Source organism: Peromyscus eremicus, chromosome 1 (genome assembly GCF_949786415.1).
Source record: "Peromyscus eremicus chromosome 1, PerEre_H2_v1, whole genome shotgun sequence".
In the NCBI taxonomy this organism is placed as follows: domain Eukaryota; kingdom Metazoa; phylum Chordata; class Mammalia; order Rodentia; family Cricetidae; genus Peromyscus; species Peromyscus eremicus.
In genome coordinates this window covers 16,686,589-16,697,811 of record NC_081416.1, presented here as the reverse complement: position 1 = coordinate 16,697,811, position 11,223 = coordinate 16,686,589, and the positions used below count along the sequence as shown (strand labels likewise).

General features: G+C 52.6%; 1 protein-coding gene across 1 annotated transcript in view; it reads right to left on the bottom strand.

The window, feature by feature from the left end:
* Window positions 1–464: 464 nt before the first annotated feature.
* Window positions 465–11,223, bottom strand: part of Fbxw4 (F-box and WD repeat domain containing 4) — an 87,070-nt gene continuing 76,311 nt past the window's right edge. Inside the window, exons 7-9 of the mRNA XM_059257181.1 lie at window positions 1,481–1,621; window positions 863–1,004; window positions 465–701 (exon numbers count right to left, since the gene is read on the bottom strand). Of these exons, the coding sequence (XP_059113164.1) occupies window positions 582–701; window positions 863–1,004; window positions 1,481–1,621 (403 nt within the window). The 3' untranslated portion in view covers window positions 465–581. The remainder of the gene's footprint in view (window positions 702–862; window positions 1,005–1,480; window positions 1,622–11,223) is intronic.

Here is an 11,223-nt window from a genome sequence, read left to right as displayed (position 1 = left end):
AAACGTGAAAATCATAGCACGTTTCCCACAGCTGGGCTGAGGAATGGCTAACCCAGAACCCCAAACTGACAGGTGTCCTTTGTCCTTTTTCTTAGTTTCAAAGCAAAACCAGGCTAGTGTCTCAGAAATGAGCCCCCAGCTCCAAGAAGTTGGCCAAAGTCGAGACCTGACTGAGGAGGCGGCTGGTGCCAGCACAAGTTCCAGCAACTAACTGCACCTCTTTTTCCGGCTGGGGTGGGGGCCTCACCTCGCTCTTCAGGCTGCTACAGTGCTAGAAGGGCTTGGGACAGGGGTGGCCTTGCCAGCCCAGGCCCTGACTTTGGCTCTATTGTACACACCTGAGTTCAAGTCCACTCTCCTAAGACCACAGGTGCTGGGAGGGCCTACATCAGTCAGCCCCAGTGTCCAGGAGGTGGTGCTTCAGGTGTGAGGGCATTGTGGCCGCCGACCGACCGACCGACCCACCGGTCTAGCAGCACAGCAGGGCTGTGGATAGGAGTGAGGTATCAGTCACTTCACACGCCAGACAAGAGAGGTCCCTGAGTAGCTTACTTGCCCAGCCCAGAGGCAGGGGTGGTTTGTCATGGGTTCTGAAAGTCTAGGATGTGGAGATTGTAAGACAGGGCAGCATACAGATGCCTGGTGGTGAATCGCAGGCAGTACACGGGACTGCTGAGTGGAGTGGACGTCAGCGGGAAGGCCTGGAAGGGAGGACACAGGATGAGAAGAGCATTTCAGCTGGGAAATGGGATGCCCCAACTTAGGAGTCCCAGACCCAGTGAAACAGGGCCATGGGCCATGGGCACAACCGTGGCCACCGTGAGTCTTGCCATCCCAGGGCATGTGCTGTCAGAACACTTACATGCAGGCAAGCCCTCTGGCGCCGGTCCCACAGCCGCACAACACCGTAGTAGGAGGAGCCTGTGGCCAGCAGGTGGTTGCCATCTGTCTGCAGGCAGTATAAGGTACTGTCGTGGGGCTCCTCCCACTCCATGACACATTTCCTGTCCAGGAAGAGAGAGTGACACAGGCAGGTTTGGGTACCCTCCCTCCAGCCCAGCTTCCCCAGGGATGGAGGCAGGTTAGGGAGTCCTCATGGGCTAGAGGAGCTGCCGCCTGACTCAGCAGCTTCTAACAACCAGACCTAATGGAAAAGGGTCCTCTGCAGAGGCCTCCTGGGAGCCTGGGGCCACAGAGGCAACACATCCTCACCTCCCTTCTCCTGGCCAACTACCTGACCTAGGATCCACGAGAGATGCACACAGGCCTCACGAGGTCTGGGAGAGGATGCCTAGAACAGTTTCCTGCTGACTTGTTGATGCTCTGAGAAATGTCTGTCCTCCTCAGTCTCCCAGGCCACACTGACCAGAGCGGGCTAAGGGTAGGGAACCTGAACTTGACAAGAGTCTCTGTGCCCTGCCCTGGGCTGACCCTGGACTGAAAACTGCCTGCATGGGTACCCAGTATCCAGCATACTCACCGGGCACTTGTGCGGAGGTCCCAGTAGCGAACATAGGTGTCGTAGCCACAGGACAGCAGTGTAGAGGGGGACTCATACATGACATCCAGCACCCCAGCCCCTGGGGGAAAATCACTGCCCAGATGTGTGATCAGCTGCCCACTGCAGGGAAAAGAAGGGCAGAAGTGAAAGGCTGTCCACCTTGGCCGTATACAATCTCTCACCCTGCAAATGGCATCATAAAGCTCTCCATCTCCTGGGGGTGTTCCCTGAGGAGGAGGGCTGAGGGAGAAGATGCCTAGCTACTGAACCTCTAACTAGTAAACTGCCCACCCCTCCCCCAGTATCCCGACCCCCTGCTGAAGCCTCAGCAGGACGAATGCAGCAACCCTCCATCACACCTGCATGCTGGCTGCCTGTTCCCTGGGGGGGGGGGGGGCAATGAATGGGTCTTGCTGAAGGGGTCAGCCCCCCTCACAAGCACACACTTGGCTACTTTATACTCCTTGATCTGGCAGGTCATGCAGTTCTGAGCTGCCTGAGTCCAGTGCCTTAATTCCTGCCTGTAATCTGGGGCTCAAACCTTATTGGGGATAAAGACCACACAAAGGGAGAAAGGGGAGTCCTAGGAGATGTTAAAACAAGTAAACACCTTTGTGTCCAGCGGCAGAAATAGCTGAGAAAGCAGCTTAGTGTGCTGGTCCCTGGTGTTCTCGGTCCCTGGCCCCCAGCCCAGGGCTAGCACGCCTCTGTGATCACAGCCCCCAGCCTGCTGGGCTCCAGCCTGCTCCCCCACCCGTACCCCACCCGGTGGCCGAGACCAGATTACTGAGAAGAACAATTTCTTTGTGACTGTGTAATTCCCTCCGTGACCGCGGCAGTGGGCAGACCTCTCACCCCATGCCAGACCCCTAGCAACCACGTAGGGGGGCCTCTTGGCCCTAGCAACTGCCCCTCAATATCAAGTGCATCAGCTAATCCTTGTGGCCAGGGAATGGTGGCTGTATTGAGCTTCTGCAGGATGTGTAGAGGGAAGAAGGGGAAGAGGCGCCCTCTGGACCCAGTGCCTCAGCTTCCTTTTCACAGCCCTCCATGGTATGACAGGAGAAACAAGGTCATGAACACATCACAGGGATGCTCAGGTAAGAGGCCCGGGCACAGGGCAAGAGGGGATTTCACTGACTCAAAAGTACAATTTTGGCCTGAGCAGTGTCCCACCAAGGGCTTGAAGCGGGCTGGGCTGCCAGCCCATGTGTCTAAATGGAGACTTCAGCTCCAAGCTGTCCCCATCACTCACTCTCACCCAGCCTACTCCCCAAAAGGCAGCCATTGTCAAAAGCATTGAAGAAGGAAGCTGGGGCTCTTTATTTACCTACTTAGCTTTTCACTGTGAACACTGTGAAGGCCTCCAAGGAACACTACTGCTGTCCACTGAAGGGTTAAGTCCCAAACGGGCACCTCTGTGCCAGCCACCTTCCCAGGGATCTCCTTGATGTATGCAGTGGCCCAGTGTCGGCCTGAGGAGATAGAGACAGGCCTATCTGTCAGGGACTCCGGGGGACCAGAGACATCTCCCCAGGTCAGTGTCTAATGCAGACCACTAGGCCTTGCTTCTAGAGACTCTGCCTTTCTAGAACAGCCACCAACCGTGACAGCCATGGGAGGCGGGCAGAGGCCCATCTCAAAGGTCCACTTGCATCTGTGTACACCAGGTGGGAGCTCGTCCTCCACAATTCTCCCTCTCCTCTCCAGATTTTGGGGCCCTGCCCACTCCATTAGTGAGGCTGTAAGGCGTGATTGAGGAGCGCTCTCTCCTCTTTAATCTACGGAAGTAATTTCATGTTTGTCTGAAACAGAAGATGAAAGACCGGGTGTAGGGGTGGAGCCCAGTGGAGCCCCATCTGCCTGTCCACCGTGTTGCTGGGAGTCTGAGAGAATCAGAGCTGGGTACCCACCGCTGGCGGGTCAGAAGTGAGAGGGGCACACCCAGGTTGAGCCACCAATCTGGATCCTGTCCACTGCCCAAGTAGCCACCAATACAGCACAGCCCACAGGGTCTGGGGAGACCCAAAGGCCCAGCCCTTCATCTGCTTGTCGCAGCCTGGGAAGTCTCTGCTTTCCTTTGTCTGGGAGTCTCAAGGGGCCACACACACTTTAAACCACCACTACAAAGATACAGTTTCTTTGGCCTTGAGGCCTCCAAGCTCTGTTGTATAGCACCGCGCAAGGTTAAGTTCAGAGCATCAACTGACAGAGCAGGCTCTGGGAAGGCCTGTCTCTCCTAATAGTACCCAGCAGTGCCACGGGAGCCCTGCTGGGGCTTTGATTTGGGAAAACAAACAGAAATGGCACCAGGGCCCTTCAGGTTCCCACCCCAGGCCCAATTTAAGTAGCAAACTAGCTTAACTGTTGTGATGGAGGGAGTCTGGCCCAACAATGGCCCTCAACAGTCTGTCTGTCTGTCTGTCTGCTCACCCCCCGTGCTGCTTTTCTCACTGCAAGTGTGTTCTTGTAAAAACGATTAGATTGCAATTTGTATAACGTGGTGACCCCCAAATTCAGACATTTCACCCCTTTTCTCTAGAAAGAATGTTAAGAATGCTTCTCGGCCTCTCACTGTAGGGGGTAAAGGGGGGGTGCCATGTGTAGAGACTTGGCTGTCCCACAACTTGTGTGGGAACAGGGCTGCTGCTCAGAGCCCCAGGCCAAGACAGGAGCAAGAACTGGGCTTGTCACTATAGAGAGCCAGACAAAAAGTCCCTTCCCTTCCAACTCTTACAGACAAAGCGTAGGCCTCCAGGAGCTGCTGAGGGCTGGAGACCTCCTGAGCCTGACTCCAATAACTCTCTCCACCCAGGAACCCTATAGATGGGGCAGCCTGCAGGGCGAGCCTGAGGAATGAGACAGGCTGAGGAGGATTGCTGAAGGGGCCTGTTCCCGTGGCACAGCCTCTAGCACTGTGCAGGACGAAGCAAGCTGCGTGAGACCGTATCCCTGAGGAGTCTCAAAAGAGAAATCAGGTGTCCTGGGCCTGGCTCACCTGCTGACCAGAAGGAAGAAAAGTGAGATAATGCACTGCCATCGGCCGCAATGGTCCAACTGACAGGCATTCCCCTGCCCCTCCAGCCTGAACCTTACAGTCTAAACACTATGCCCTACTTCATTCTCAGCCCAGGCCTTACACCTCTGGCCCACATACTCACCACAAGCCTCTTGTACTAGAGTATTCTGAGGCTTCCAGCCCACAGTGTCGCACGCTGTGGCTCTCACACCATCTTCCAGCTACTTTTAACATTCTGGTGCTGATGGTGCTCCCTGGAGTCCCCGTACACGTACATCCTCATCCCCCTAAGTGTCAAGCCACCTCATCTGGCATGTGCTACTCTCAACCTTAACAGTAGTTTTGAAAGACTGAAGTATGACAAGCAGTTTATCTCTTCTCTCCAGGGGTAAATGGCCTGTAAGTTAAATCAGACCCAGGGGCACTAAAGAAGAGTCATTTCCCCTCTTCTCTCCTCCCTTAACCATTAACCAAGCACCTTCTACATGCCAGGTATTGTGCTTTAACAGAAACTACAGGGACATGTGAGCTGCACTATGAAGGAGCCACTGTCCAGTGAGGGAGAGAAGTCTAAATTTATACTCAGCTAACAATACAGAGAAAAGAGAACGTTCTACAAGGTAAATAGACATTTTTCAGGAAGGAGAATGAGTGATTCTTTAGGTAATGATGGGATTGTGATGGATAGCAATGACAAGGTGATGAGACTGGCCATCTGATTCGGCTAGAGGCTTGGCAATGTGAGGGAACACATGGCAGTCTCCGGCATCCAAGCCCTCAGAGACCTGTGGATGCACACACATCCCTAATGTCATGAAGCACTGTGAGGCTTCGGGGCAGAGTAGTAGTCTCAGATTAGCCTCTGATTGGGAATAAAGAAGCCAAAGCTACAGAGGAAATACCTTCAAGTCACATACCAAGAAGACAGAACCCAGGATCCAGGCTGAGCTGCAAAGCCAGCCTGGTGGTAACCTAATGGAAATGGCTGTAGAGGTCTCATGGTGAAGGAGTAGCTGCTACCTCCGTAGCAGCTCACACAGTTGAGTCCCTGTGTCTGGAAGGCCTACACTGAGTACTTCACACCTACTGGCTCATGTGGTCCTTATAATAGGCCTCTCCCCGACCCCTTTGGTTTTTTGAGACAGAGTTTCTCTGTGGAGCCCTGGCTATCCTGGAACTCGCTCTTTAGACCAGGCTGTCCTTGAACTCAAAGATCCTCCTGCCTCTGCCTCCTGAGTGCTGAGATTAAAGCGTGCACCACCATGCCCAGCTTAACTCCGTGTTCTTTTAGGCCTCCAAGTCTACCACTTTTCCCTTAACAGCGAGCGCCAGTTCTGTGTCTTGGTCTCTCACTGCCATGTGTGGGTGAGCGGGCCCTGCCACACGTCAGGAGACCTGTGACCTGCCCCTGTGGGATGGGAAGGTCAAGTTGGTTGTAAGCCCCGGCCCTGCCCTAGCAGATACAAGGTCCACCTTCAGGTCCTCACTTGTACTTTGCAGGCCTCTCTACCTCTCAGGTGCCTAAGGGGCTGGTCCTCTAATAAGAGAATCAAGGGAACAACCCCCCCCCCCAAAAAAATTTTTTTTTAAACATTTCTTGGCAAGGTTGTGCTTATGGAAGTCAAGGAGCAATTTAAAGGAATCCGTTCTCTCCTCCCGTATAGGTTCTGGGGATCAAACTCAAGTTGTCAGGCTCAGTGACAAGTACCTTTACCCACTGAGCCTCCTGCCCCAGATTTCAAACCCAACAGTGGAGATGTGGGGATGATGTTGAAATGTATCGTCCCTGCTACGTCAGGAGGAGGAGGCGGCACACAGTGTCTGTCACATGTATGTGTGTGAGCATGCCTCCCCTCCAGCACCCACCACAGCACACGTGTTCAGACACAATGGCTCAAAGGCCAGGCAGCCGGGCAGCCCACTTTGTACTGCTAACAAGGCGTCGTAATTACAGGAAAGGGCAGCCGGGCAGATAAAAGGATACAAAATTTCAACATCTGTTGCCATAAAGGGATAAGGAGAAGTGAAACGCAAAGTATCAGTTTGGTGTCAGCAGGCAGAGAGCCGATTTCAAAGAGTTCAGGAGGACAGGACAAGAAAGCAAAAGCAAAGGGGGAGAAAGAATAAGAAATTACAGGGTTCCTTAAAGAAGGAAAGAAAAAAGAGAAGGAAAAAGCTGTCAGTAATACTTTCAAAGGAGAAGGCAGGTACTTTCAAGAGGGGCAGTCCCCATAATCACCCTGACTGAAGGCCAGGCCCCTGCACGGGGCGGGGGAGAGGAAGGCCGGGGAGACAGCCACATCTGAGGGAATGGGGCACGTACGATGTCCTCAGCACAGCAGCCTGTGAAGATCACTGTTTCCATCTCCATCCATGTGCCCTGCCATTCGGTTGTTAGCAAATGCCATATATTCATATCCTGTGCTCAGCGCAAGGCAAAGTTACATTCCCAGCATACCTGGGGCTTATTACAGGTAGCCCTTACAAGTCTGCTTACTCAGTACTCAATGGAAGAGGCCATGGTGAGAGATCAGGAGAGCTTTGTGAGGGGCACTACTAGTGCTGACATAGGAAGTTTCCTGAGGCAGAGATTGGCTCCAGGCATGGGGTTGCCCTGAGCAAAGCCTACATATGTGGGAAACCCATTCTGCCCTTTCCCTGGCTAAGAAGAGACTCAGCAGCTTCAAGACAGAAATGAAACATAACAGGGAACAGGGATGACCCTGGCCTTAGGGACACAGAGAGAAGGATTTTTGTACAGGGACATGTGACCACATACCTGCAAGGTGGCAGTACCCAGAGGGCTTAATGCCTTAGGAACAGTGACATCACCTGCTTCCCTACTTCACAGTCCCCAGGATGGCTTAGGGCCAATGGCTGGACCCCCTGTGACAAGCTTCAGGTCTGGAGTTACAGGCTTCTCCACCCTGTAGCTTACCTGTCCCCAGTCATAAGGGACCCAGAGCGCTCTGCTCTTAGTGGTCAATGCTAGATCCAGCCAGCTCAAATGCCCCATGGTAGAAAATGCCAATCCCATAGCAACAGCAGGCTCATGGTGGTGGAAGGTGACGTCAGAGCATTCAGATCTGCTAGGCCTTCCAGAAGCTGGGAGGTGTTTGCCCCACAGTCAACGTCTGGCACCCCTAGGGACTAGCCAAGTGCCTTGTTGAAATGCAGACAGAAGACACATAGTACACTTTGATTCCTCCAAGCTTCAAGCTAAGGTCTAGGAGGGCTTTGTCACAGTTCCTCAGAACCTGACAAGACTACTTCAGGGCTTGGCTGTCACTAGGAGTCGTTGGCACTTGAGAATGGAACACTGGGTCTGAAGACCATCAATTGTCAGAAACTGGGTCCTGTGCACCTTGCAGCTTCCTCACTGGGAGTCCCCTCTCCTCGGGCTTAACTTACAGTGCTGATCCACCAGAGAAAAAGGCTGAAAACGAAAAGGACATAGGACAGGCAAGCTCCAGCCAGCCCTTCCTCACCCCTCTTCCCTGCTTAGCCCCTGAGTACCCTGAAAGGGCTCTCCGGGCAATCTAAGCTCGGCTCAGTACGGGCTGCTTTGGATGGGTACCTGAGAGATGAATGTGGCAATAGCTCTAAAGATGGCAGAGCCTATGCCCAGTGGGACAGCTGCACCTGGTGGATGTCCCAGCCCCCGCCATCACCTAAGGGTAGCCCAAATGCTGAGAGCCGCCCCCCCCCCCCCCCCCCCCGTCCCCGCCAAGTCAGCACACACATAAAAGAAAATCCAGGCCATGCTCAGGTTTCGGCAATGACAGGTTAAAAGCAAAGCATCCAGCCAGTCCCGCATTCCGCCCAGCCAGCGTCCTGCCGGCAATACCACTCTACCTTGCAGATTGCCTGTCAGTCAGGCTTTGGTGTTATTGAAAGATCAAACTTGGTCCTGCCTGTTCATTACCTTAATCCTGTTTTCTACATGGCTTTATTATCTGCTTGGGCTTCTTTAGGAAAGACAGCTCCAGAGTTGTCCTGACCATCCATTTCCTCCCACCAGGGAACCTCCTCACCCCCGGCCCTGCTCAGTTCTCCAAGCTGTGCACAGTCCTGGATACAGGACAGATGTTTGCACGAGGTCTGGTTCTTTCCCCGGGTGATGAGTGCAGTCTGGGGCTAGAGAGGGCAATGCCAGATGATACCTAGGGTGGCCCTGTCACATGCAGAGCCCAGAAGCTGGCCAGAGAACACAGTGACAATAACTCATTTGGTTCCAGTACAACCCAAGGCCTTAGTTGTCTTGTGCCCATTCTTATTTGGGTTCATTTTGAGTTTAGAAAAGTGTTAGTGTTTGGGGTTGACAAGGTCTAGAGATTTCATAGCATGACATTCAAAGAGTCAGTCCTTTAGAATTCATCCTGATCCTAAGTCCCCTCCAAGGCAACCACAGGCAGCTCAAAGATTATCTAACCTTGTTTGTTTGTTGGTTTGTTTTGTTGAGACAGGGACTCTCTATGTAGCCCTGGCTGTCCTGGAACTTACAATATAAACCAGGCTGGCTTCAAACTCAGATCTACCGGCCTCAACCTCCCAAATGCAGGGATTAAAAGACATGCAACACCATGCCCACAGATCATCTAACCTTTGAGATTCTGCTAAGCCATGGTGGTGCAGCCAGCCCACCCTCCCTGTGCTGGGCCGAGGGGATGGTACATGAGCCCCAGCTGTATAACTAACTGGAACAAACTGCTGGCACAAATGCTCATCCCTGGACCACAGCCGCACTGGCCAACCCCTTCTGTGCTGTGAGGCCGGCTGGCAGTTGCCTCTCTCACTACTGGTGGTGGCCACGGGTTTCCTGGGGCTTGAGAGGTCAGGTCTCCACAAACTGTTCGGTACTGTGGGAGATGGCAAAGGATGCAGGGGTCGGCAGTGGGGGCATTTTTCATAGTTATTTAATCATAACTACTTCTGGTAGTCGGGAACAATGGGTTCCCATTTTTCAGTCCCTAATGTGGAAAGCAAAGTATAGAGAGGCCCAAGATGAAGCTGGTTCTGGAGTAGGAGCCTGTCAGGCCACACAGCCAGGCCCCCCTCAGCTCCTACTGTTTCCAGCACAGAGCCCCACGAGAGAGGGCTCCTCCTGCCTCACCCTTAATCTCAAAGGGGAAGGACTAGGGTCAGTCTACAGAATAAATTCATGAGAACAAATTCTACACCGTGCAAGATGCCAACAGCCTCGGGCCATGAGACCACAGGAGCCCTAGAAGTTTTAGCTAAGCTGGCAATGGGTGGCCAGCCGGGCGGTGGTGGGGCACGCCTTTAAACCCAGCACTCGGGAGGCAGAGCCAGGTAGATCTCTGTGAGTTCAAGGCCAGCCTGGTCTACAGAGCGAGATCCAGGAAAGGCGCGTAGCTACACAGAGAAACCCTGTCTCGGAAACCAACAGCAACCAAAAGCTGGCTGTGGGTGAGGTAACCACCGATGACATTAACCAAAGTAAACAGATTTTTATGTGTGTTAGGGTTTACCTGCATTTCTGTCTGTGCACCACATGCATAGCTGACGTCTTCAGAAGCCGGAAGAGGGGGTCAGGTCCCCTGGAACTGGAATAACAGATGGTTGGGAGCTACCATGTGGGTACTGGGCATTGAACCCAGATCCTTTGGAAAAGCAGCCAGTGCTCTTAACTACTGAGCCATCTCTCCAGCCCCACAAAAGTAGATCTAAAGTAGGAAGGTGAGACCCATCTCACCTGAGACCACACTTGGACTGGTGAGTGCTCGGAGGGACTGATTCAGAAAGGTGAAGGTAAAAATGGTCCTAAAACCAGTGTGAGGCCAACTCTGTAGGCACCACTGACCCACTGCTTATGTTCTCTCCTGTTAACCAAACCCCAATTCTGAAACACCTGCCTTTCTCTCTGCCAGTACCAATATGCCTCTAGGGCCTTCTTTTTCCCAGGCCACCATTTTAGTTCCTCAAAGCTAGCCAGAAAGGAAACATAGATTGGGGAGATTCTGAGCATCCTATACCTGTGCTCAGATTATCATCAGAATGTAGAAGAAAATATGTCCAGTTAAGCATCTTGTGTTGAGAAATCCCCTGGAGAGACTAGCTCTGGGGCATATGCTCCAGAAAGGAGGCATGTGGCTTCTCCCTTCCTCCCTAGGGAGGGGGAGAGACAGAGCTGGAGCAACTGAGGGAAGAGACTGCCAAGCATCAGCCTCCCTCTGCCATCCAGGCTAGCTGAAGAGTCTCAGATATGACACAGCTGGGACAGGAAAAATCAGTCATTTACTGGATCAAATCTTAAGTTTGAGGGCTGGAGAGAGAGTTCAATAATTAAGAAGATTGGCTGCTCTTCCAAAGAACTCAGATTCTGTTCCCAGCAGCCACCCAGCAGCTCACAACTGTCTGTAACTCCAGTTCCAGGGGACCCGACACCCTCTTGTGGCCTCTGGAGGCACCAAGTGCATACCTGGTGCACAGACAAACACATGTAGACAAAACATGTACACATAAATTTGTTCTGCAGAAGACATTAAATTAAAAGGACAAAAAGACAAGGTCCAGATTAGGAGAAGATATTTGTCAATTTGACAATATTTGTAATATTCGACAAAGGACTAATGTCTAGACTATATAAAGCTCAAAGTTCAACAGTAGAAAAGCAATGTAATGGACCATGGACATGAGCTAGCATTCTGTAAACACGATATATAGATGGCAGATGAGCATA